The sequence below is a fragment of the Anser cygnoides genome, chromosome 1 (assembly GCF_040182565.1).
Source record: "Anser cygnoides isolate HZ-2024a breed goose chromosome 1, Taihu_goose_T2T_genome, whole genome shotgun sequence".
NCBI classification, from domain to species: domain Eukaryota; kingdom Metazoa; phylum Chordata; class Aves; order Anseriformes; family Anatidae; genus Anser; species Anser cygnoides.
Window position 1 is genome coordinate 44,244,240 of NC_089873.1, and position 25,764 is coordinate 44,270,003.

The 25,764-nt window shown below is 44.5% G+C and overlaps 1 protein-coding gene across 1 annotated transcript in view; it reads right to left on the bottom strand.

Annotated features, from left to right (window-relative positions):
• Positions 1-25,764, bottom strand: part of TCF20 (transcription factor 20) — a 119,829-nt gene that overhangs the window by 21,452 nt on the left and 72,613 nt on the right. Inside the window, 2 exon segments of the mRNA XM_066990189.1 lie at positions 15,894-18,802; positions 18,805-21,559. Coding sequence (XP_066846290.1) covers positions 15,894-18,802; positions 18,805-21,523 — 5,628 coding nt within the window. The 5' untranslated portion in view covers positions 21,524-21,559.

Below are 25,764 nucleotides of genomic sequence, written 5' to 3' on the forward strand. Positions count from 1 at the left end.
TGTCACCCTATCAACAAAGGAATATGACAGATCAGGAAAATAAAAACAACAGAAAGACCACAGAGATAACTAGGAACATAAAGTGCTTCCACATGAGATGAGACTAAGTATTTTAGAGAAGAGGTAAGAGAAATGGCACTGAGATCTACATGTCAAATATGGTGGGCACAAGGGAATGATTTTAGCTGTTTCCAAAGAAGAAGAGCAAAGAACGAGACCATCAGGCTGCAGGTTTAAATTTTAAAATAAATCCACTTTTCTACGGAACAACTAATTAGACCACAAGGCTCCCTGCCAAAGGCTGCTGCACTGGCCAAAAGATAAGCAAGTTCAAAAACAGTTTAGACAAATTCCTCAAGGATAGGTATGCCACTGTCTGTTAAACACAGCGATCTGAAGGAGAGTAAGCGAAAGCTGTGGCTGCTGAAGGCAGGGGGAAAACACCTAAATACCACTGTGAACACACCTGGTTTACGACACACCTCTGAAGATAACTGCTCCTGGCCACTGCTGGAGATGGGATACCACAACACGTACTTTTGTACCTGCCCAGAACGGCACTTCTTTTGCAGGCCGAGAGATTTGGTTGTGAAATTCCACAAAAACAGCAAAAAAATGTGCTTATTAGGAGTGCAGGCCCCCAACAGCATACTGTGAGGTTACAAGCTCTTAAGACTTCAGTCTTGCCTCCAGAGCAGGAAGGCCAAGCCAAACTGTAATGCTATATGAAAGGGCTGAAATTTGATCTAAGCAATGAGTTCATGTTCAGCACTCCAAGCAAGCCTAAGTGTTTCATTCACTTGGTAGAGTGATCAAAGGCTTACATGTGCATGAATACACTCCAGGAGATGAGACCGGTGAAAGGTTGAGAAATCACGGAAGATGAGGAACCCTCTCCGCCTCCCAAACAATGAAAAGAGGGGAAAAAAACGAAACAAACAAAATAAGGACCGGGCGTAACCAAACTAGAACTGAGTTCAGATATTTCAAGAATAAACCGAAAGGTTAACTTGAACAGATTCAGCAAAATTAACAAAAATTGCTAACTTAAAATGGTAATGGAAAAGCACGTTTAATTTTAAATTAAGCAGGCTGAGCACACCCCTTTGTAGCCAATACATTTCGTATTTTAAAAGGAATATTAATAGACAGACCAGCAGGTCCAAGAAGACCAGAAATGCCTAAGTCTTGTTTCCTTTGACGACAAAGAGCCACCCTGAACAAGAGAAACATTTCAGACAACCACTTACAAGTAAAGGGATTTGAATTTGCTAAAGCGTGCAAGTCTGTCTAAAAAAATTATACAGTTTATGTTATCTTGGCTATTCATTTGGGGATTTAAATGTGCAACAATAAGTGCAATTTAGCTTAGAAAAGGTCTGAAAGATAGAAAAGGAGACTTAAAAGAGGAAAAAAATTCAACTGTTCAAGCAGTGATTATGCGATAAGGCGACACAAGGGTGCAGGAACAGCATACTCAGCAACAGAGAGCGTTCACTCCATTTGGATTTTCTGCCAGTACTAGATTTCTTTCCCAACCACCCTGGGCACTGATTACGGGAAATATCTAAATACGTGGTCAATCCCTATTTAGCACAAGGTCTGACTAATGCAATCTAAACCAGCAGCACACAGTTGCCTTAAAACAAAGCAATGCCACCACCATAAAGGAAGAGTTTGTGGATAAATCAAATAATTACCAAAACCCCTCCCCCACAAAGCAATACCTTTCTATAAAATGGCTGGAATGACATAAAAGAGTTTTTTGGTGTTTTTTTTTTTTTAATGACAATCAAGAAAACCCAACAAACTCAACTTTAAGTTTATATATTTGAGGAATTTGTTTTCAAGAGGCAATCTGCGTGATGGAACCAGATTTTCTCCAGCCGAACAAAAAATGGATGCTTACTGTTTATGAAGAATTGAATAGTTCAGTTGGAAGGGACCTACGAGGATCATCAGGCCCAACTGCCCGACCACTTGAGGGCTAACCAAAAGTTAAAGCACGTTACTGAGGGCATTGGTCAAATGCCTCGTGAACAGTGTCTGACCACCCTTAAAACAAAGGCTCAAAGGACAAAGGTCTAATTCATTAAGTTATTAGTGGCAGTGGACTCACTACTAACAAAACTAAAAGCTTAACAGATAATAAAACGCTTCTGAGCAAGGCAAACTGTAAATGGGAAAGATTTTGACAAGATAGCAAATACCTGTGCAACCTGGCAGCAACAAGGGTGCAGAACAAGTCCACCCCTGCTAACGATTCAAAGGCTTGCAACATCACACAGAAATAAAGCAATCGTCATTATTTGTAATAATCTCTGCAAGCCTTCATCAGAAACAAAGCCCTACTGTGCAAGACGCTTCTGCCATACAGAGTGAAATGCTGGCGGATGCAAAGGGATGAAACGGGAACGATGAGACTGAGCCAGCGGCGCTGGGCAGAGACTGTCAGAGCAGCAGGCAAGGCACATCCAATTCTTCCGCAGAAATGCCTGAAAAGGAGGGCTTTGAAGTGACGTACGAAGGCAAACCAAGGTAAGCACCCAGCTTTTTAATAGTGAGGAACTTCATTTAGGAAATTAAAAACATAAATAGGATGCCCTGGAAGTAGGTCCTAAATCCTTGAAACCAAAAGACGACAAACGAGCAGGAGGCAGGCAGCTACGGCAATGACGAGTAGCTTGCTTGAGGCACGCGAAAAGAGGAAGCCTGCAGCAAATAAAACTGCGACTCCGTGCTTGAAGAGAACACGACGAGAAGCCGGCAGGTCCTCCAGAAGGCTGCTGAAGCGGCAGCTATGGGCGGTGCTGCCCTGAGAAGGGGGTGAGCAAAATGCAAAGCGCACACTGAGGTCCGCTGGTGGCTGCTGCCCAGGAAAATCAGCTGAAGATGAGCAGCAACAGCAGGGGAGGTGAGCCCAAGGGAAGTGGAGAAGGTGGAAGGACAAATGTTCAGGAGGCCGGACATCGCCCATTAGTGGCGTGCTGTCAGGTAACACATCAGTGTTAAAAAAAAAAAAAGGGAAAAAAAAGTTGGAAGCACCTTGTGAACTTGAGCAATAGATATTCAGCCACAGTTCGGGAAAACTAAGCAGGTCAGTAACACACGCTGATAAAAAGACCTTAGATATAGAGGAGGTGTCCTATATTTAAAAAAAAAAAAAAAAGAAGAAAAAAAAGACTGCTGGCCAAAATTCTGAATGGGTTTAAAGAGGAATATGTTATTTCACTATCCAATAATCAACAGCAAAAAAAGGACAAACCACAAAGATAGATCAAACTGCCCATTACAATAACAACTACTTTTCATGAATTCTAAAGTGCGTTTATTTTAAAATATCTAGGAGCAGCTGGCTTGCCAAGGCAGAAAAGCTTCGTACGAACTAGTAGCAGTTCAGAAGCGGCAGCAAATATAAATAGCAGCCGAATTCCAAGGCCGGATGGCATTCCAGCTGGTGTTACAAAGCAGCTGAGGAGGTATCAATCAGCGCTTTCCTTAAAGGACAGGCTTAACGTCGTTCTACCGGGGGAAGAACTTCCTCTGCCTAAGGATTCAGGAGCTATGCTCTTCTTCCCAGAGCTGAGAGAAGAAATTAAAAAATTAATGAAGATCTTTTGGGCTCAGGCCACTGCTGAGTCATGATAAAGGCTATTTGCATGATCTATTTGCAAGCTACAGCTTCAGGTTTTATAAATTCAGATCAATCTGCACTAAGATAAGAAGGACCGGTATGAACTATAGAGTACTAGAAATAAGTCACTGTGCAAGATCAAGAAGAAATTTCATTTTCAGCTGAGGCAGAAATAGAAAGATAAAGGCATTCTTCTTTTGTTTTTAGTTTATTTTACACAGGCACACCCTCCTCTCACTTCTTATTCCTACATCTTCTGAGGGCTCTAACCCAAAAGCAGAAGTGTAAGGCAGCAGCGAAGTCTTCTTTGTTCAACAGCTTCAGAGACTCAGAATGGAAAATTCTTCTTTGGGCATTCCCCTGCAAGTTATTTGTCCAGAAAACTGAGTTTGCTGGTAACTTGGTTAAAACTCCTGTTCCCCAGGAACCACCCCTGCGTATTTCTGCTGAGGAAGAGTACCGTGTGGCATCACTAAAGAATCCTTATTCCCCCAGTCACAACGTGTGACACTTCAAAAGGTAGAGTAGTTAAATTTAAGTATGGGAGTAAAGAAGGCAGCAAAAGCTCACGGAACAGCTTCATAAACCTATGCTGGGGGTATTGGAATTATTCTAATATAATGTAAACAATCTCCTAAAATTAACATTAAAAATGTTGGTGTTCTGGAAAGCATTGGTTATGCTTCGTGTCAACCTTGAAATTTTAGCAATAAGTTTAACTTGGAGTCCTTCCTCCAGAAAACATTTAACATTTAAATTTAATAATGAATAGATGTATGGTGCCAGTACATTCAAGCTAGGATTTTCAGCATTTTAACTTCCTACTAGAAAAGAGAAAACTAGCAAAACATTTTTATCTTCCATGGACCTGAATCTTAAACGATACATGAACAGATTCTAAAGTGACTAACTTCCTCTCATTACATCTACGCAACTGAAACATGCAAGCTCGTATCAGCTCCCTAATCTTGCAATTTAATTATGAGTATCTGCCAATTTAGGAACGTATCATACTTTAAATTTTCCAAGCACCCTGCAAGTCTGTCTTGATGCTCACAGAATGACTGTTTTTAAGTCCTGTTTTACACAGTAATTAACTGACTTGTCAAAGGCCACAGTGGGAATTTTTGACAGCACAGGCACGGGGTTTGAAAGGACCATAGCTCTCAGAACTGAACTCAAGCACACAAAGTCGCCTTCCTCCCATTTTTTAAGTTTCATATTGAACGGCAGTATCCTTTGGTGGAAGTCCCCATTTCAGAGATTCGTGCCATGTTACCCTCCTCCTTTTTCTCTCCCTTAGTAAGAAGTCTTCCCTGAAGCTGCACACTCACCTTTCAGCATCAGTAACTTTCTCAAACTTTGCGAGCTTGAGTCCTCAGTGAGCAGTAAGCAAGGAAGGTGCGAGAAGAGTTGTGGTTACCAACAGCACAGTCCAAAGCACCAACAGAGCCATGTTTTGCCAAGGAGAACAAGACAAATACGCACCTGAATTATACCTACTTAAGTGCAAATCAGAAGAAAACATGCAAGGAGCAAGAAATGGAAAAAAAAAGTCATTGGTAGATGATGACTGCAACTGTGTTTTTAACCTTTATTTTTCTCAGCTAGAAGGAAAGCTTTGGACATGGACATCAATTAGTTGGCTGAGATGAGATGTACGTATTTATGCTACGATTGGTTGTGCAACTAGACCTCAGAAGAGGTACACGCTCTACCTACCTTTACGAATTAGCTCAGGTGCTGACAAAGACCGCAGAGCTCGCTCTGGGTGTGCTTTGCTGCTTCGGTATTTGTCTCGGGTGTGGCTGCCATCGTACACTAAGTCCTGTGCTTACCCAAAGTTCAGCAAGGCTGAAGAGAACTTCAGTCTATCTGCATGATCTGGTCACAACCCCAACGCTGCTGGAATTTCTCAAGAGAAATGGCAGCTATTTTAGCCCTTTTAACTGAAGAAAAAGGACTGCTTTAGGTTATTCTGGCTGGCAAATCAGGCTTTTCCCTGTATCCACACCGACGGTAAGAGCCAAAAGCTGGTTTGGCCAACAACAATTTGCTTGACAGAAGCGCGTGTGTGTGGAGTTTGCTGGCCAGATCATCTACCTGCACTAGTTCAGGCTGAGAGCAGTAGTGCTGGTGGAAGGGAAGGCTGCGGGGAAAAAAGAATGGCTCCTAACAAGTGTAGCATGGAGCAGGCTTAAGTTACCACTGTACTTCGTCTTCACAGCTGCTCCAGTGAGGCATCTGAAGGGCTTTATCAAGGATGCTCTTCTCTCTTTTGTACCTCTAAAAGCCAAGCAGCCTTGACCTGTTGCTATATTCCCACTACCCCCATTTTTACTCCCTTACCTTATTCCCCACCCCACGTTCATCTTTCACTAACTTTGTGCACTGTGAAGCATCGAGGACTGCTGCTGTAGTAAACGTAGGAATTGCATCAAGATTAAGCAAGGGATTTTGAAAAAGTTTTTAGTTGTAGTCATAGCCCAGGCATTGACATCTCCAAACCTGTAGGAGGAGAAGCCAGCATGACTGAGAGCACAATTTGGAACTTCAAGAGGCTTTCCGATGAGGAGGATTGTTTGAAAAGCACCCTAGCTGAGGACAAACCCACAGCCAGTCATCGTATCTCAGGTCCCTGCTGCACTGTTTGGGCAATCTGCCCATCTTCCTGCTCCTGTCTCGGCTCAGCACTGCAGCAGGAACGAGCTGTTGAGGGGAACCAGCACCACAACTCACATCCCCCACATTCCCCAAGCAACTTTGAGCCCCTAGCTCCAGCTACATGCCTTCTCACCATGGCTCAATCCACTTGTGCTCAACCATAGCCTTAGCAATACAAGACTGCTGTTAAATGCTAATTGCTTACTAATGAAAACTAATCATCATGCAATTAAACTTTAATCACTAAGCAGCTGGCTGAGATCCAATCCATAACAATGAAGGTTCATTAATAACTTTTTCAGAGTGCTCTATCCATGAAGACTACCCTGTACTTCACAGAGTCCATGCATGTGTATGAAATTCTGATGGAAAAATATTTCTATTACTAAAAAAAAAAAAACAACACCAAAATAAAGCACCCAGATCACAGTTTAAGAAGAGCATAGTTTAAGTGAAAAGTATGGTTTTAAGATGCAGGGAACCCTGACTCCATTCCTGGCTTCCTCATTAATAACCCCAGGCAAGATTTGCGGTACAGACAAAAACTCTTCTGATTCTTGTCTCTTCAGAGTATTCGTTCTTCAAGGCAAAAATGCCTTCTGAGTTTTAATTTTCCTACAGTTTCCACAATTATTACATGAATCATTACATGAATCCTCATCATAGTTCAGATTTGCTTTTACTCCTCTTTCTACCTTAAGAGAAATTAATCTCACCTCTTTCAGAAAACAATTCTCTAATTAAATACTGGTATTAAAAATAATGGGAAGAGATGATAATTATTCTTTACAAAGATAAAAGTTTTAAAATTGCTCTCCGTATTACATTTTTAAAAAATCTCACACCTCTTTCCAAAAGTTTCTCAGTTTTGACCTAGACCCTTCCCATCCCAGTCCGGCTACAGCACGAAGCATCATGGTTCTGTAGCCAGCTTTTTAAGAATTTGAGTTGCTTTGTAGTGTTTGAAGAACTTTCTTTTATTCTGAATAGGAAAACATTTGTATAGTTGAAGCATTGTTTTTTGCTTACTCAGAGATCAGAGAATTCACGATAACATTTTTAAAGTAAAATTGAGAGTCTAAAATGTTTTATTTAAATATATGATTACAAAAGATAGAATGTATTTCTAATAACCCGTACAATATTTTATAATGGAAACGCATGAATTTTTACCTTCAAAAATTATTTTTTTAATCTCTTGGGTCAGTTTGATTAAAAAGAAATATATTTCTTTCCAAAATCAGGAAAAATATTTTGAGAAATCTTCATTTTTGCCTAGCTATGATTAGATATAGGCTACTAGAAAAATGGAGGTGTAGAACAGAATAAGCTTCTGAAGTTCTTGCATGTCCTTCAACACCTATATCTTAGTAGTATTCTTTTAACGATGGTAAGGGGATACAGCTCAAGAGACTACCATCTGGAATCATTCAAGTTAAAAAAAAAATTTAGTTCATTAAGTTAAAACAAAAACACCAACAGCACAACAACCCTCCTCCCCGATTTTTGGAAATCTTGCAACCTTTTTGCCAGCACAGCTTAAAAAGATTCAGGCTAAAAAAAAAAAGATGCATAAATGGATTGTATTCACTCATTATTGAGAATTTAACAAGAGTTTGGCAACTTAAATCAGACAAAAGGGATTGTGTGAACCAGGCAAAAAGCTCTGAAGCTTTGTTTAGAAATCTTCTGCACAGAGAAGGCCCATACACATTTGGAAGAGCTTCTTAGGAGTTAAAGTTACTTAAATGTATTTTTAGGTGAAAATTGTACATAGAGTTCAAGGATCCCTGATGCTTTATAGAAAGGCCACAACTGTGGAATAAGCAAGCTGCATTTTACATACAAAAGTTTCCAGTGCTCCTGGCTACAGCTAATGTAAGCAGTTAAACATCCCATTCTTTCCCAGTGCTCTATTGTTAGTAAATCTCTTCCCTGCTTTCCTCACTCCACACGCTAGACAAACAGTGGAGTAGAAAAAACACGTGTCAGCAGCTGTAATGCCCACACCTCAGGATAGACTAATGGCAAAGGAGGCAGCTGAACACACGCAGAAATGACTTCCCTGTACTTACCCTTTATCTTCTCTGCCCCCACACAAAAGGCTGATAAAGGAGAAGTCTTTCCTCTCTTCCTAATGTCATCTTTACATGAGACCTCGAGCAAAACATGCTTCCTGCCACCTACAAGCCATGGTCACCAAGACGCTGCATCAATTTTACTCAATTTCTACTTGTGATAAAGCCAAGGAAAGCAAGCTTTATCTCCCCAGCATAATTAATGGCTTTCAATCACTTGAGATATTGAAATATATGCATTAGAAACGTAAATGTAGATTCTGCCTGCTCACCTCCTTGGCAGCTGAGGATTGTGATACCAATACATGGAGCTGCTGTGAGCTCTGGAGCACCGTAGCACTACTCATTCACACCTCCAGGTCCCTACCAGAGGCAGGCAGCGAACTGAGATACAACAGGGGCTCTTACCAGGCTCTCATCTCTGTGGTGGCACACACTCACAGACCAGGAGTCACGACAGCACAGACAGTTTCAGTAGCGCAGCAGATGGCAATGCTTTTCTGAGAAAATCGAATCAGAAATGCATTATTCAGCCTGTCTTTCAGAATTTCTGCTCTACCAGAAATTTCGTGCTTCCGTATTTTTGTAGCGCTGCAGAAGAATACTAAGGACCCTGCCATTTCTTGAGGACTGAAAAGAAATGCTAGGCTAATTGTACTAAGGGCTGTCTTCAAGAAAAAAGAGCACGTTTTCAGTTGAGCCAACTGGGTGTTCAGACACTGTCCATCAAAGAAAACCAAGAACTTGATCACTCCAAGGGTAATTGTGGAAGGTGCCTAGAGATTCTGTGGCACTCCTTGCTTGTGGGGTTAAAGCACACTAAAAGCTGTTGACAGAGAGATAGGCAATGTCCTCAGTCCACCCCTTTTTCAACCACTGCTAACAGGTAGCTTTTACATTTGTTACTGGTTTCCCTTATTTCACAGCGGAAAATTAACAAGCTCCAGTGTCACTTCTTCCTCCTCTGGAAATTTCTCCTTAATATTACAAGTCTGGGTGTAAGAAACACAGGTTTTCCTTCCTGTGTTTGTCAGGCACGTGGCCTTTGAAGCAGCAGACTATTATTTCAGCTGAACCCTGACTTGATGCCGAACTTCACTTGATAGGCTTTTGGCAAGGAAAAATTAAGAAAAAAAAAAAAACACGTCAGGTGCTGCACATTTTTCTTCTTTAAAAAGAAGGATAATGAGTAAGAGGTCAACATTCATCTCCCAACACTCAGAAACAGTAGCACTGTGGGAGTACAACACTTCTTAGTAGTGGTGCCAGTTTTATGTTATGGCTAAACGGAGATCTCATGGTTACAGCCACCAGGGAAAAGGCCCTCACCAGTCAGGGACAGCAAATGCGGTCCAGAGAGTAAGCGGATGGAGATGGCTGACCTGGCAGGACAGACAGGGGTGTGGGATCCGTCTTCTGATCGATTAGCTAGCTAAAACATAAAAATAAAAGCAATAAAAACCAAAAACCACCAATGGGGAAACATGCGATTGGTAGATCTAGCACAAGGGAAATGGCGGGAGGGAGCAGCTTTCAAGGAGGACGAAGCAGGATCGCCCCTCTTGGCAGCAGCTCTCCTCTAGCATGCCTTGGGGATAGCAGAGCACACCTGCGCCCAGTGAGACGTTCAAAATGAAACCGGCACCTTCAGACTCCTGGCACTACACCACGAAGGTTTCTGGGACTAGGAACTGGTTTGCTTTGTTTTGCCAGCAGTAGCTCACCTTCCGCAGTTTTCTCGGTTCATACGTGTTCCCTAGCTTAGGCATCTGATTACCAAGCAGTTAGGAACCTTTTAAAAGCAATTACTTACAGCACATAGGAACATTTTGGTCAGGTTTTGGTTTCCAAAACCTGGGAATATAAATAGCTTAATGCCCAGTGATGCCTCTAAGGGACCTTTCTTTACCCAACTTACAACTAGGGTCCTGAAAGGCAGAGGTAAAGATGAGAAAATGGTTCTATGAAAGCAACAGAGTAAACTAAGTTATTATACGCAGGCAATCCTTATTCCTTTATGGCACAGATTTCCACAGACAGATGCTCTGGGAGATCAGCTAGCACGAGTTTGAAGTGATCAAGAACAACTTTCTGTGTAAAACCAGATGCTGTTCTCTGGGAAATCTGGAAAGCCTATATAAACCTATCTCCAGCCCCACACACTAACAAAGACATGCTGAACGTGAGCCAGAAGGTTCAAGGACTTCCTTCTACATATGAGGATTAAAAGATTCCTCAAGATGGGATTGAGCAGAGATTGACTAGAAAAGCATTAGATTCTTTAGACTTTTTAATACGGGGATAAACAAGTTTTCCTTTCAGAGCACTGGCGGCAGAACCAAGAGCTAGATTTACATTCATCAAGGTCAATTCAGACAGTGATGGCAGAGGGGAAACACCTAGAAACAATACCTGTGCTAGGTCAGAGCCTTTGCCTTAAGAAAAAAAAAAGGGGTTTTATAAAAAAGAATCCAAGCCACAGCATACCACCTCCTGGTGAACAGCCTTTTAGAAAGCAACAGTAAAACTCACTCTCTCCTTGGGCTCTGCAACTCAATGTGTAACCCAAAGAACCTTCTTAGAGTTGTTTTTCTCTTTACCTACAGCTGCTTAAATTTAATGCTGAGAAGAGAAACCATCAATTCTTATGAACAGTAAATCTGCTGAGGGCTACAAAGTGGCTTGGTAATTTTGCCAGTTTCAAAGGTAACCAAAATTTCATCTTGCAACAGTTTCTCACGAGTAGGAAAACAAAGAGAAGATGATCAAGGCAAGAAACTGTTCTTTACTGTTCTTTAATTTATCTATAGCAAAGGGCACACCACTGTTAGATTTCCGTATTTATAAGTGCAAAGAGATGGCTTGACATGACTGTAAGAAGAGACACCCCCAAAAAATCCCTATAGGAAGAATATGGATATCCTGTATCTTACCAGATAGGGCCAGGAATCTTTAATATCCTTAAATATTCTCAAATCTTGTGCAGGAATAGAAGCCATAAGGTTCCCTATACCATAAGGCAAAGATCTCACCCCAATTCTCTAATTAATGATCAATTTTACCTGGTCCAAACCATGGTGCCTGACCACCTCCAAGACCTGAAAGCAGGCAATCTCTAGGCAACACGTCCCTCCAGCACTAGGGAGGTCGCAGTTTCTCTATTCCAGATTTCATTAGCCTTGGAACCCAAAATGTCTAATGGCAAGAAGAGCAAGAAGGCAGCGAGCACCTCACTGCGGTCTAATGACCAGCATGATGAGAGAAACACGGACTGCTCGGCAGGTAGGTCCCATCTGCCGGGGTATCCAATTTGTAACTCAAAATAAGAAGGCTTAAGGCATTCTGCATCTAAAGCAGCCCCGTTTATCCGACCAGCTCTTCATGTTCTCAGAAACGAGAAGCCCTCTGGGGTAAGTAGAGCAAAGGAAGTGCCTTCTCCGGGCTTCAAGAAAGGTTCTGCTGCTTTGAAATCCAGCTGGATTAGAAGATAATGCATTCACATCATTTTCAGTCCAGGGTGAAATCAGCCTTTAAGGAAAGCTCAAAGCTCAAGAAAGTCACTGCAGTTTGACAAAACCTTTTTTTTTTTTTTAAAAAAAATACTGCATTTGGTACAACTAGGACCTTGAGCAACCACACGTACATTTTAAGCCTTCAGTGAGATCAACTGTGGGGCCATTCTCCAAGAGCAGCCATAAGACACAGGCATTTACTTGTATAAGGAGCAGAAAGTTTAACGTAGTAGAAGAAACACTTCAGATTCTTTGCTGGTTCTGGAAAGCAAGGAAGAATCAGACTTTGGAAAAAAATGTAAGGGAGGGGAAACGAAAACCACACAGGTGAGTTGGTGTGAGGAGAAACACTGGGTGGGTTGCTTAGACCACTACCATGGTTTATGGCATGAGACCAGCAGTTTACGTTTCTTATTTCTACAGTAGGATGCTGCACAAGGAACAGCAAGAGAGACAGATCGCTAAAGAAAATGTTTCAGCTCATCTAATGTTACGGATGCAGTTTAAATTTAGTATGCATTCACCCTTCGTGGCTACTCCAAACAGTTTACATGAATTTGGAACTACGGCAGTATTTTATTTGTACAGAATGCATTACGTATATGAACTGTTCACTTCCAAGGTCACCATCCCTTCATGTGCCATAAACTAATGTCTTCCCTTTCCCTAGACCAAATCTAAGACCTAGATTACCAAATGCTCGTGCACACATTTATCTCCTCTCTCCTGCCAGCAAGCAGCTGCGTGGTTTGCACGTCTGCTTTTCCAGGACACACTAACACTGCTGAACTGTGTCAGAAGAAAAAAAGAGAAAACGCACTTGCAAAGCAAGGAGGAAGTATAGAAAGAACACACGCAACAAGCATGGGAAATCAGCTGTCGGAGCCAGAAGGCTGTCCTCAGGCAGCAGGGCAAAAGAGTCTAGTTCAACGCAGCCTTTCCACTGCCCGAGGACAGCCTGTGGCAGGCACGCCTCTTGATACCCCGACTGCCAGCTCTGTGCTGCGCATAACCCGCTCCTCAATCAGGAGGGGAAGACACACAGCTCCCAGGGAAGAACACAGCACTATTTGCTACAGTAGAATAAAAAGGTTAAGAAAAAGAGATGCTGCTAGGAAGGGAAAAAAAAAATAACCACCCTATTCCATTATTTGTGACAGAGGTGAAGGAAAAGACGGATTACTTTTACCAACATAATGAAGAAGAGCCCAGCATTCAGCTAGGACATCTGTTACTGTGTTTGTGTAAGACACAGCATAACAAGACGTGCACACAAATGGTCCCTGTCTAAAAGTTCACAGCCCCAGACAGAACAGGGGTAAGCACTAACAGGATATGTACTGCATCTCGTACACAAAGAGAAGGCAGTATTTCTTACAGCTTTACATGGAAAGAATTAGAAAAAAAATAAAATCAAATGAGAATATTCTTGTTGCTCAGATTCAAAGTCAGAACAAGATGGCAGAGGATGGATTAAGGATGACGTAGATTAAAAGACACATTTGATGTGAGAGTACGAGACCTCACCATGAATTTGAGTTTTTAAGCTTGTGATAGAAAAGCACGGATCTGGAGCAAAAAGAAGGCTCTACAAGCCTAGAATAAAGCAAGCGGGCTACCAAAAGTTACCCAAAGACTTGGCAATCCAGGATAAGGGAAAGGAAAGCACAAGCAGGACCTCTCAGCAAGCCACACAAAAAGCGGGGAGTAATGAACAACAGCCTCTGCAAAACCAGTGGAGAGAAAAGAGGTAATCAAAAGAGGACACGGCCAGGAAACGAGGTGGAACAACGCTTCAAGAGCGGCACAGCTGATAGTGACAAATGTAGCTGACAGAGGAAGGAAAATGAAGAACTGGATCTGAACTTTAGCTAGGAAGAGATCACAGTAAACACTGATTACAATTGTAGTAAAGCACAATTGAAGCCACAGTGGAGGACAAGAGCACCAGACAATGCTCTCAAAGAATTCTGAGATGAAAAAAAGGAAAGGAAATGAAGAGGTAGTTGCAAAGGCAAGAGAGGCCACAGGCATTTTGTACACCTCTTTTAAAAATGTGAAACACTTGTGTCTACAGGTTACTACGAGTGAAAAAATGCTGAGAGTTGAGTGAGTGATTAAAGGAAAAAGGCAGAGAGAAAGGACAGCAGGTTCAAGAGAGATAAGGGGATATTGCTGTACGGTGCCATAAGGGCAGATGAAAGGGTTAAGAAGAGAAGCAAGAAATTCGATTTGTGACAAGGAGATGATCATAACGGTTGGAAGAAAGTGATAAAGAGTAGGCCAAAGTGTATTCAGCCAGAAAAAGAAAGTTGCCAAGATCCCATACAGAGAAAGAACTAGGTGTGAAACAGAACAGGCGAAAACCATGTAACAATGTTGTGGATAATGGGCTACTATTTGACAAGTTTGATTAGAGCCCATTGACACAGCCCTGATATTCTGATGGGCAAACACCTTTTGCAGGTACAGAACGCAAGGAGGATTACTGAAGGACACCTCGAGTGGTTCAAGAATTGTGGAAAAGGCATTTGCTATTGGAAAGACAATCATAAATGAAAGACACACCCTGGGAACAGGAAAAAGGGAAAAAAAGAGGCTGGTGAGATCCAAACTGAAAGTGCTGGTGAACTACAAGACACATGAAAGCCTCGTCACGCCGTAAGTAAAATCCAACTGACAGTGGAGAACCTGAAAGAAACCTTGCAATTATCAGAGATGAGAAACTCAGCACACAGGCGCTACTTGGTGAAAACCAAATGAAATTAACTGACTTTGTTTAATGAGAAGCTAGAAACAAGAATGCAGGCCAAATCAAGTTAGGGCAAAGAAGCATGTAATTACTGTCAGAGAACAGTGAGTGAAAATGCAGAACAAGCTGGGAATCAAAGTTGTAGAGGAAAGCTCACGGGGAGGAAATGAGCTGCATATAACTATGCAGAGAGAAAAGAAAATAAAAACTGGATCCTAGCGCTGCTCAGAAAGAGGAGAATCTGAAGGTAACAGGAAAAGTAATCTCACATCTCTTCCATGGTCTGGCCCTGGACAGAAAGCGTAATGCAAAAGATAGCGATACAGGGTTGTAGCATGCTGATAATGGCACGGAAAGCCAAACAGCTGTGGTTTTAAAGTGTCAGCTTCTGTCTCAGATAATCAATAATGATTGTCTCCATCCACAACCACGGGATGGTGAATAAGGCTCTCCCTTTGTCCCTGCTCGATTTTACATCTCTCTCGCTGTGTTCTCGCACTTTGGAGAAAGTCCCTTATCAATCAGTGTGACTTCTGGGGTAATTGACATGGAACTCATCAACAGTCAAACCACCCACGCTGCACTCAGTTTACAGACCTCTACGCCTTTCCACTTTATCGACCTTATTTTGCAGGGACTGTGAGTTCTCCTGAGGTTGTATAATACGTGTTACAGTCAGAATAATTGAGGTTGGAAGGGACCTCTGTAGATGTCTGGTCTAAACCCCTGCTCAAAGCAAAGCCACCTTTGAAGCTGGATCCAACTTCAGAGGTACAGTGGGTTGCTTAGGGCCTTGTCCAGTCCAATTTGTGCATCTCCAAGAAGAGATACTCCACAACTTCTGTCAGTCCCCCTCCCCTATGCCAATGCTGAGCCACCCTCACTGATTTCTTTTGCCCATTATTGAATTAGAATCTCGTTTGCTGCAACTTGCGTCCTCTGCCACTTGTCTTTTCACTGTACAACTCGAAGACCAGCCCTGGTGAGTATTAATATCTAACAGGACACAATAAAGAAAACGATCACTGTAGTCATGAGAAAGCTTTGGACATCCAGAAATTCTAGTAGGTAATATGCACGCAGCTTTTTGATGCCTGAAAAATCCATCTGATCCAGACAGGCAGTGCTAGAGATTTGTTTACAGGTGAAAGATGGTAATTTAAAACATGAGAGAAGAACAAGGAAAAACAGTATTTCAAATGGTATATTTATTGCAAACAAGCAAAAAGGGCATAGTAAGTTTTGGTACTCACCATCTCTCTTGCAATCTCCACAGCTTCCTGCAGCCCATAGAGCCTGCCACAGACCAGGTAGATCCCATTGGCCCAGAGAATACAACCCTCATGGACCCAAAATTCATTGCTGTCAAGAGGTAGTTCAGGAATTTGTAACTCCAGCTCAGTGCCACCTTCTGAAGTGGGCATAGAGGGTTTTGAGTCCAAAGGAGTCTTTTCACCACCACTGCCACCCTCAGTGGTTGCTTTTTTACAAGAAGCTCCCCTTGAAAGTGACCGAGAGGCTCCGCTACAGTCCTCAGAGCGGTGCCGCCTCTTAAAGCGGGGATGAGCAGCTAGGCTTCTTTGTTCCTTCTGTTGTTGCTGTTCCTCCTCCTCTTCCGTATCTGTCTTGGAACCATTAGAAGCACTTTTGTGCCGTACCTTGACCTTGCTCTGCATTTCCGTGGCCCTCTTTGGAGGCGGGTTCTTGGGCAAGGTGGCTGCGTAATCCTGGGGGTAGAAAGGACCAAAGAGGTCACCCATGTTACGATAGCTGGCCCATTTGCCACACAGGCAGCAAACCAGATGCCCCAAGACAGAAGACTCTGTTACTACAGGGCCCTGCAGCATGAAAGTTGAGGTGGGCAGCACTTTGCTCTCCACATTGCTGGGAGGGGGTGTCGAAGACCTCTGTCCTTTCCGGCCTCTCACCAATTTGTTCTGCTCCTCTTCCTCCGCGTTAATGATTGTGCACACAGCGCCTAATTCACACTTGTTTACCACGTGGATGTAAGGGAAAAAGGACTTATTCTTGGAGTCAGTTTTATCTACAGACTGGGTAGCGTATTTGAGCTTGATCTCTGGTTCTTGAGGCTCCACGATCGGAGCAGCCCGCCTAGGCTTCCGCTTCCGCGGCTGTGCTGCAGGTTTTCGCCTCTCCCTCCGCTGCCTCTTCGGTTTCGGCTCGCCACCACCTACCCCTTCTGCAGACTGCGGAGGTACAGGTGGGGGCGGCGGGGGTGGGGGCAGTTGTTGCTGCTGTTGCTGCTGCTGCTGCTGTTGCTGCTGTTGTTGCTGCTGCTTCTTCTGCTTGTTCACGCTCCCAATCGGCCTCCCCTTTTTCTTTCCAGAGGGAAAATATCCCTTTGGAGGGAAACCATCTGGCTTGGGCGAAATGTTTGTCACATCTCCGTCTTTTTCCTCAGCCTTTGGGTTTGGTTCAGAAGTAAACACACCGGAAGGGGAAATTGTTTTTGAGTCTGGAAAGGCCAGAGCTCCAGCTCCGCTTACAGAGCCATCGGGCCTTCCCTGACCGCCTGACTTCTGAGAAGGTGGCGCTGCCGCGCCGGATCCTGCTCCTTCTTTACTAACGCTGGCAGTTTCAGGGGTCTCTTTCTTGGTTTTATCATCCTCGTTGCTCTGCCACTCTTCTGAGGCCCGTGGGAGAGTTATTTCGCTAGCTGTATCCTGGCTCGCTGACCCCACTTGATCTGAAAGCATCTCTCCTTTTCTCTTCTCAGCCTCTGGCCCGTGTCCAGCCATGCTTCCTCCTTCAGGCCCGCTCTTAAGGGACAGGATGTCATCAAGAGTGACGGTATCTGCACCGCTTTCAGCACTGTTGGTGGAAACGCTTCTCCTAATATTGGGAGATGTGATTTTTTGAACGATAGCTTCCAGTTTTAATCCTCGCCCCTTTCTTGGGGGCAGTATTTTGGTCTTAGCCGGGCTTGTGAGGGAAACAGCAGGGCAATTCCTGCTATCAGGACTTGGCAGGTCCTTGAAGGAATCTCCCTTTCCAACTGGCTTGCCAACATCTTGGCTTTGAGATGAATGGGCATAGGAATTGTAGGTTTTATCAGCTCCTTCTTTTGCTGAAGTCATCATTCGCCCTCTATCTTCACTGCCACTGTTCTTCATATCCTGTGGCTGTCTTTTGGTAGGGATAGGCGAGATGAAAGAACGGACTCTCCTCCTCATAATTAAGGGATTTTGAGGAGACTGGTCTTCCTGGCCAGGGAGCCTGAGCATGGCATTACTAGGCTTGGGCAAATCTGAAGATTCCTCTCGTCTATGCCCATCGCTGTCTTGAGGGCAAAACCTTTTTTGGTTGGCTGCTCCTAGAGGGCCGCTGCTTTTGGCAGGAGAAGTTTGCCGAGAGAGGTCCCAACCAGACTCGTGTTGCTGCAACTTCTGGTTACCGTGCTTCAGGTCGGCGCACTTGCTCTGAGCACTGTCGCTCCCCATAACGCAGCGCCCGGGCTCCTGGCTTCCAGTATCGTGATAAGAGCTGCCTTGAAGGTACATCATTCCATCCTTGTCATTTTTCAAGGGACTCCTTACCCTGTCCAGAAACTGCTGTTGTCTTGGGCTCTTCCTTGCTCCTTCCTGTCTGTGCTGAGCTGCAGCAATCACACCCTGAGCAGCGCTGCTCGCCCAATCTTTGTATTCTTCTTGCTGTTGCTGGTATATCTGTCTTTTGTAATGATACTGGGAATTTAAACTCTGGTTCGGGTCACCGAAAGCGTGAGGCCTGGCATTTGCGTGATATGCTGCAGCCAAAGACGAGCCTTCTGAATTCTGAGGGTAAGCAGAATGCAAGGAACCCCTGTTAACTCTTTCAGATAGTGTCATGTGGGGGTTCATGTGGTGCAGATCTGCTCCCGGGCCCCTGCTTCTGCCTGGTGACATTTTCAGCTTATCAGCAAGATCGTGATACTGAGAAGGTGATTTCCCCCTGCTGCTTCCAGTCCTGCCAGGTGCTCGTCTCATCTGTGTCGACCTGCTCTCCTGCTGAGGAATGTAGTCTGGAGCAGAATCGGAGACCGCAGCTCCAGGGCTAGCATTGCCTCGGAAAGATTCGTGCTTGATGCCAGCAGGATGACAATGGTCTCCTGTCTTTTTATTATTAAGACTAGCTGAGCTCTTTGACTGTTCAAAATCTTCTTTTTTATTTGCCCACTGTGAGCTTTCATTTTTGTTTCCATGGATACTATGCCACCGGGGAGTATTACCGACTGGCTTAAGCCAGGGGCAAGACGTTCGCTCCTTCCACTTCTGGCCTCAGGACCCATGTGCCCCATGGGGTGAGGACCGGGATCTCTGACAAGCTGCCTTAATGGAGATATGTCACAGATCACCGATCTCCTCTCTGAAAGCGCTCCCCCTTCATGGGCAGAAGACTGAGACTCCACCTCAAACTTTCTAGCAAGAGGATAATCAGCTAGATTTATTTGTTTCATGTCAGGAGCTGCGCTGCTAGACTTCCTATCCCAGGGACCCCAGTGAGGGCCTTCCAGGAGAGACCCCATGCTTTTATTTAAGAGGCCTCTATTGGTCAATTCATTGGTTTGACTGATTAAGATGTTGGGCCTCATGGCTCCCTCCAAACTCCCAGCCATCCCAGAATGCTCCTGTGCATTCCTAGAATACCTCCTGTCTGGATGATGGTGGTAACCCTGTAAGACCTCCTGTAGGAGGCTGGGAAACTTCTCATTCCGGCTTTTGCGCTCACTGTGCCCGGGAAAATCCCCTTTTTCTTGGCCAGAAGGGTACTGCGGAAAGCCGCCGATATTTCTCTGTATACCTGCCGCTATGTTATCCTTGTAACTGTATCTTAAACTGCCAGGAGATTTGGAAGGTTCTGTTCTCGCAGGGAAGTTTGACCCAACAACCGCGTGGCCAGGCTGGCTGTTCCCCTCTCCATTGTGGTTAGTGTTATCTCCACTTTTGCTCCCTTTGCTTCCTCCTTGAGCTTCTGGCTGCGGCCCTGCGTGCCCAGATTCTTTTGTACCACCACTAGCGCTAGCTGGAGCCTGCGGGGCTGTAGAAGCATCATCTTGTGCAGGTTTCTCTTGTCCACCTGACTTTTCTACTCTTCCTGTCATGGCTTCCCGGGAGACAATCACTCCAACTGCCTTTTCGTTCACTTTTGGGGCATTTTCCACTGCCACTACAGCCTCCTTCCCATCAGGGGAGGCCACATCCTCCCTAGCTGCGGGGCTGGTGCTGAGTTTTGATGGCTCGTTCTGAGAGCCTTGTGCTGGTGAGGAGTTGGATCTCTCTAAGTTACCCCCTTTGTAGGTGGTGTCTGAGCTCGTGCTCTGCCCACTCAGCTGTCTCACCCTTTCCCCGTGGTCCTCGGAACTACTGGAACAGCCCCCATCAAGGGACTCTGCCAGGGGAGACTTGAGCTGCTCCTCTGCCTGGGAGGAGCCTTCTGAGTTTGTGCAGCTATCAGCCTTCTTTGAAGAGGATGACCTTTTGGAACTTTTTTTCTGAGGTGCCAAGGCATCCGAAAGCAACATGTGCTGGACTGTGTTGGGCAGGTTGGCCACTTGAGAGCTTAGAGCACTCAGGCTACTCAGCCCGGGATCTGTGAGCCTTTTCTCCTGCAGTCCTTCCAGCCCAAACCCCTTGAAACCCCCTGCGTGAGCATTGGGGCTCGGCATCATAGATGGTGTGGGACTAAGCTGAGGCATCATCTGCAGGATTCGGTTTCTAGAACCCATGGACATGTTGCCTTGCCCGCACTGGAGATTTTCTCCACCCGGCATGAGGGGAGAAGGGGTGGAGCTGCAGCTTGGGGACTGAACCACAGATGCAGCAGGAGATGGGTTAGAGATCGGACTGAAGTTCTGGTGGAACTGCATCGGTGACCTTACAGGAACTTCAGTTTGGCTGTACTGTCCCACTTGACTTTGAAGAGAGAGCTTGGAGGCAGCGTTTGAATACTGCATTACGTGCTGAGGCGGGTGCTGTTGCTGCTGCCCCTGCTGCCCGCTTTGGGGCAGCTTAGACTGCTCAAAGCCTTTCATCGGCTGAGTCTGAAAGCTGTAGTTTGACTGGGTCCCGTACGCCTGTGCATTGGAACCCACGGCATGGCCTTCGTACTGCGACCCAGAATTCACGCTGTAGCTTCCGTCGTAATTCTGTCCTGACTGGCCAAAACGCTGCGGGGAGGGGAAAGAGGAGGAGGAGGACGACGAAGGCGGCTGGTAGTGTTGGCTGAACTGACCCACTCGTAACTGGTAGCCAGAAGCAGAGGAAGGCAGGGTAGACGGACGCTGCATCGGCTGCAAGTGCGAGGTGCTAGAAGCAGACTGGCTGGAAGCCTGGGGCAAGGGCTGATGAGACTGGTAGATCTGCTGTCTCAGCTGCTGCACCTGCTGCTGCTGACTAGAAGCCTGCTGCTGATACTGGGCGCTCCCCGGAGAGAAAGGACCGGTATAGTCCTGCTGATAGTGGGATACGCCCCCGAGGGTTGAATGCTGTGTTTGGAACTGGCCCACGTGTCCCTCGCTCCCATACTGACTCCCAAAACTACTCCCTTGAGGGGGCCCATAGCTCTGTACTGGTCCAGAAGGCCTGCGCTGAGGCGGCTGCTGCCCTCCTGACGCCACTGGATCTTTGTTGGCAGCCATATAGTAAAACTCTCCTGCTTCTTTTCTGAAACCTTGGTAGCTCTGATGGCCAGAGCTCTCACCAGGCATTGCTGTCGAGGCTCCTGCTGCTCCACGACGTCCACTGCCGGCGCCTCCTCCAAAGCTCTGGAACATCTGGGCCTGCTGGCGGGGGCTGAACTCTTCCAGTCGGGAGGAACCGTGCACTTCCTGCGGGTAGCTCTGCTGGTTTCCGTGGTAACTACTTTGCTCCCGAAAGGACTGCATGCTGTTCAGCAGCAGAGCGACAGCTCGAAAGCCCTCCTAAAGGGGAGAAAAAAAGAAAAAAAGGTATAGCATCCACATCTCCCAGTCACGTCAACAGCGCTGCTCAGTTTCACTGTTTTATCCCCTCCGCTCCCACCTTTCAGTCATTCTAGGGAGCAGAAGTGGCAGGAGGCACTACTTCCCAGGAAAATGCAAGTTTGTAGCCTACCACCAGCTGGAGCACGTTTTCAGCATTAGTATTTCCCTGCAGTCAGTCACTAACGGGGTCTGTTTACACGCAGAGACAAACTTCCAGCAGTGTTTTGCTCAGCAAAGGAGGAGAGCAGCGCTCATCCCCCAGCTATTCCCTATGACTAATGCTGGGAGTAATCAACTATTTTGCTACTATGTGGAAAGATTTAACAAGAAGAATCATGGAACAGTCTCAAACCACCCTTGAAACAATTTCCAAAGGCCTACCCTTCGCTCAAAGAGCTCGATTACACTTGAGATAGAGCTGACTAAAGCTCCAACCAAGATATTCCAGGGAATAGGGCCTACGGGAACCTGCGGAAAAACTGGCACCAGCACGCTCAAAGACATCTCCTCCTGACTCCTCCGGTGAGGCTTTTAGGTGAAAACCAACAAAGCAAGACAACAAATATCCTCATCCTCCCCCAACACCCGCTTTGTTTTAAAAGACGGGAAGTCAGAACCAGCCCACTCTACTTGACCAAAGGTGTCTACAATTTCATCCTCAGGACTTCAGTACGATAAACACAATAGAAAACAACACAACAAACAAATGATAAAAGCATGTTGTTCCTGAGACCTCGCAGCTTTCCCTTCCTGAAAACAAGCTGGATAAATCCACCTGGAGAGACTACTTTCTTTAAGTAAACGCTAAGACAACGTGCACACTTTTCCAGGAGACCCAACCCTAGCTCCTCAGACGGGAAGCTTGCTAGAATACTTGCCTCCATTGTATCTTCTCATTTAGTCGTGTTTTGTGCTCGTCACTGCCAACCAAACGCGCTCAGAATTAAAGCCTGGTTTTGCATTTGAAGTTTTGTTCCAGCAGAAGATCGCTAAAGAGCTCCAGGAAAACAGGCACACAAATAAGATGCAGGCTGTGTGTGGCATCATGCCCTTTTTCCATATGCCTCTCAGGATTTTACTATTAAGATGCATCTTATATGGAAGCATCTAACTCCACCGTTAGGGAGTTTCAGAAGGGCAACCTGGTTATATTTGGGTTTCTACTTATTTGGGTGTGCAGGCTATGGCACACACAAAAACCCAAACCTCCTCAAAACATGTCTCCACAACCTCTTTCTGATAACTCAGGCGTCCTTGTGTCACAGCCTTCTTTTGGTAATGCTCTTCTGGTCATCGAGCTGCACAAACCATTTAGTAGAACCAGAAGGGAACTATCAAACCGCTGATACTTCTGATTCTGCCTGGCCCCTTCTAGGAAGTCAGCTTCAAAATATTAGAGGATAAGATTAAAACAGCAATGAAGTGTTACACTGTAAGAGAGGTCTGGTGTTCTGCTAACTTCCACTTTTTTTTTTTTAAAAAAGGATATTAAAGACTACATGCATCACATGAATAACACTTTTATAAGTGCCACAATGTGGTGATTTGTCCAGTTTGCGTTTCTTCTGGGAAAGCTCATTTCTCTGAATTATTTTTTTTTTTTTTGTCGGTTTGAAGCTCCTGCTCCCAAAGCTGTGACAGCTAATACAAGCTTCTTTCTTCCCTTTTGTATAACCAGCTCTTATGGTAAGCAATCAGACAAAATAAAAACAGGGAAGAAAACCTCTACAGAAATAGAAGGAAGTTATCAAACCGGAGGTAAGAGAACGGCTACTGCAAGTGGCAGGTGTTAGAAAGCAGCTTCTCCAGATAAGCAGTCTGGGGCTCTGCCATCAGCAACACTCCTGTGGTACAGAGACTGCACGCAGCTCCCAGCGCTCGCGTGCTTTGCATCCTCTTCTCATAACAACAACATTTCCATCCTCATCACAGGCTCCCACAGAACCTCACGCTAGTTTTTAAATGTGACTTCAGTAACGCTTCCTTTGCATAGCCCGAGCAAGGTCTCGGGCAGCCTCTTTTGCATTGCATCATGCAAAAGCTTTCATCTTTGATGAAATTCATTCTTCTACAATAACACTAACAAGGGCTGGGAAACCACCAGCATACCAATGTTAACGGCGCTAGAAAACATTCTGAAAACTTCCTCACTATTTAAGAAGTATAATTGTAATTACATTATGGAAAGGAATCAGCACAGGATACCATACAATACCTTTAAGAACAGCGATCCAGAAATGATCAGCCTGAGGCACAGATGTGTACCCTCCATAATCTCACACTATCTTAGCATGTAGTATTTATTTAGTCCAGAAGATACAAAACTCAAAACAGTGAGAATATTTATATATTTCTGATCTTGGCTTCTTACCCTGACAAATAAACAAACATTTTTGGTCAGGTGAACTAAAATCGCTGATGCCCTAAGCAAATGCTCTGTTTTCCATTCTTCTTCAGCACAACACTTCTTTTGAATATCTCATAAGGAACTTAAGAAATACAACCAGCAGATTAGCAGCCAAAAAAAAAAGGAAAAAGGCATTTCATTAATAACAGGTATAAAAAAAACATAGGAGGTGCTTCACTCCATTACATCATTGGTAACTTAAGACCTGTAGCACATTTCCTGTCATTAATGTACTATAAATACAGGACTATTACAATTACTATTGTAATAATCTTTCTTAATAATAACAGCACGGCAAAGTGCTCAGATTTAAGTGCTGTCTTCTCAGCAAAACCACCAAGGATAATTCCATAGGCAAGCTCTGTTAATAAGATACATTCAGACAGATGAAGAGGCCTTCAAAGCCTACCTAGATCCATGGGAAAAAAAAAATACATTTATTTGATTAAAATTTTGCCAGCAGCGTTAACAGAGAGTATTTTCAGCTGGTACATACTCCTCCACATGCAGGAACTCCAAAGAATGATGCACCAACTGCTGACTAAAGGCGACACTACAGTGGTACACGTCCGTAACTTCATCCCCGGCAGAAGGGGTGAAGTCCCACCTTCAAAAAAGCACTCCACCAACAGCCACAAATTACACACATTTACAGCATCTACCAACACACGCAACAAAAACATCCAAAAATGCCTGCCTTTATTCGAAGGAAAGAGAAGGTTCTGGCACAGCTTTCACTACTCCAGCATCACACCTACACTCTCACTACAGGTGCGTGCAGCTTACCAACAAAGCCTCGTAATTCTCCTCCAGTATTTATAGCCTGTAGCTTTACAGCCATCTAAGCAGATCCATCCAGAAACTACAAACTACATTCACTAGGCTAAGCTGTTTCACTCTGCTCCGATGGTTTTGTTTCTTCCCAAATATCCCAGTAACCAAAATTTTTGTCTTCAGCCTGGTAGGAACGAATGAACCGTACTACAAGCTTTTGTGGTTGATAAAGAAATAGCCTCAGTTATGAAATCTGAGTTATGTGAACTTATTTCTAAGCACATCTACAATGCAGATTTTGTTTCTGGTTTAATCATCTGGAACACCTTTGCAGAACAAATTTGTTAATGTGGGAGTTCCCAAAAACATGGAGCTGCCATACTCTGATCCTATCATGAGCAGGGTTATCAAGCGGCAGCCACCAGCATGCAAACATCTTTGTGATTCCTGCATGTCTATGAGACTGCCCAGCCACTGATGATTAACGGGGTTCGTCAGTCCCCCCACACCAAGATTACCACATTAAATGATTTTCTGCAACCTGTGCTAGGTTTTTAAAAGCCATACAGATCTTCAAACTTTTTTTGTCCCGATTACTGAAGACTGGATAGATACTGGACAGCTGCCCAGATTTTCCCACGTCACATCGATGCCAGCACTACAGACAGACAGCTCAAAATGAGCGAGCTAAATGACAAAATACTGTGGGGCTATGCTTAATTCTTAACAATAAGCCTACCTATAAAAGAACAAACCAAACGAGCGTCGCCTCCTTCTGTAGGAGGTAAGCGAGGTCTTTCTGCTCCGTTAAATTTTCTTTAGCTTGGGTGACTACTGCGACCCATCTGTGCAGAGAAGTCTCAGGAAGCAGCCAAACGCAATGTATTTTCGCTGATCTGTCAAAGACCTCTCTTCCTAGCATGATGTTCAGAAAAGAAAGCATAGTTACAGACAGGCGACAAACATTAAGATGCATTTTCCA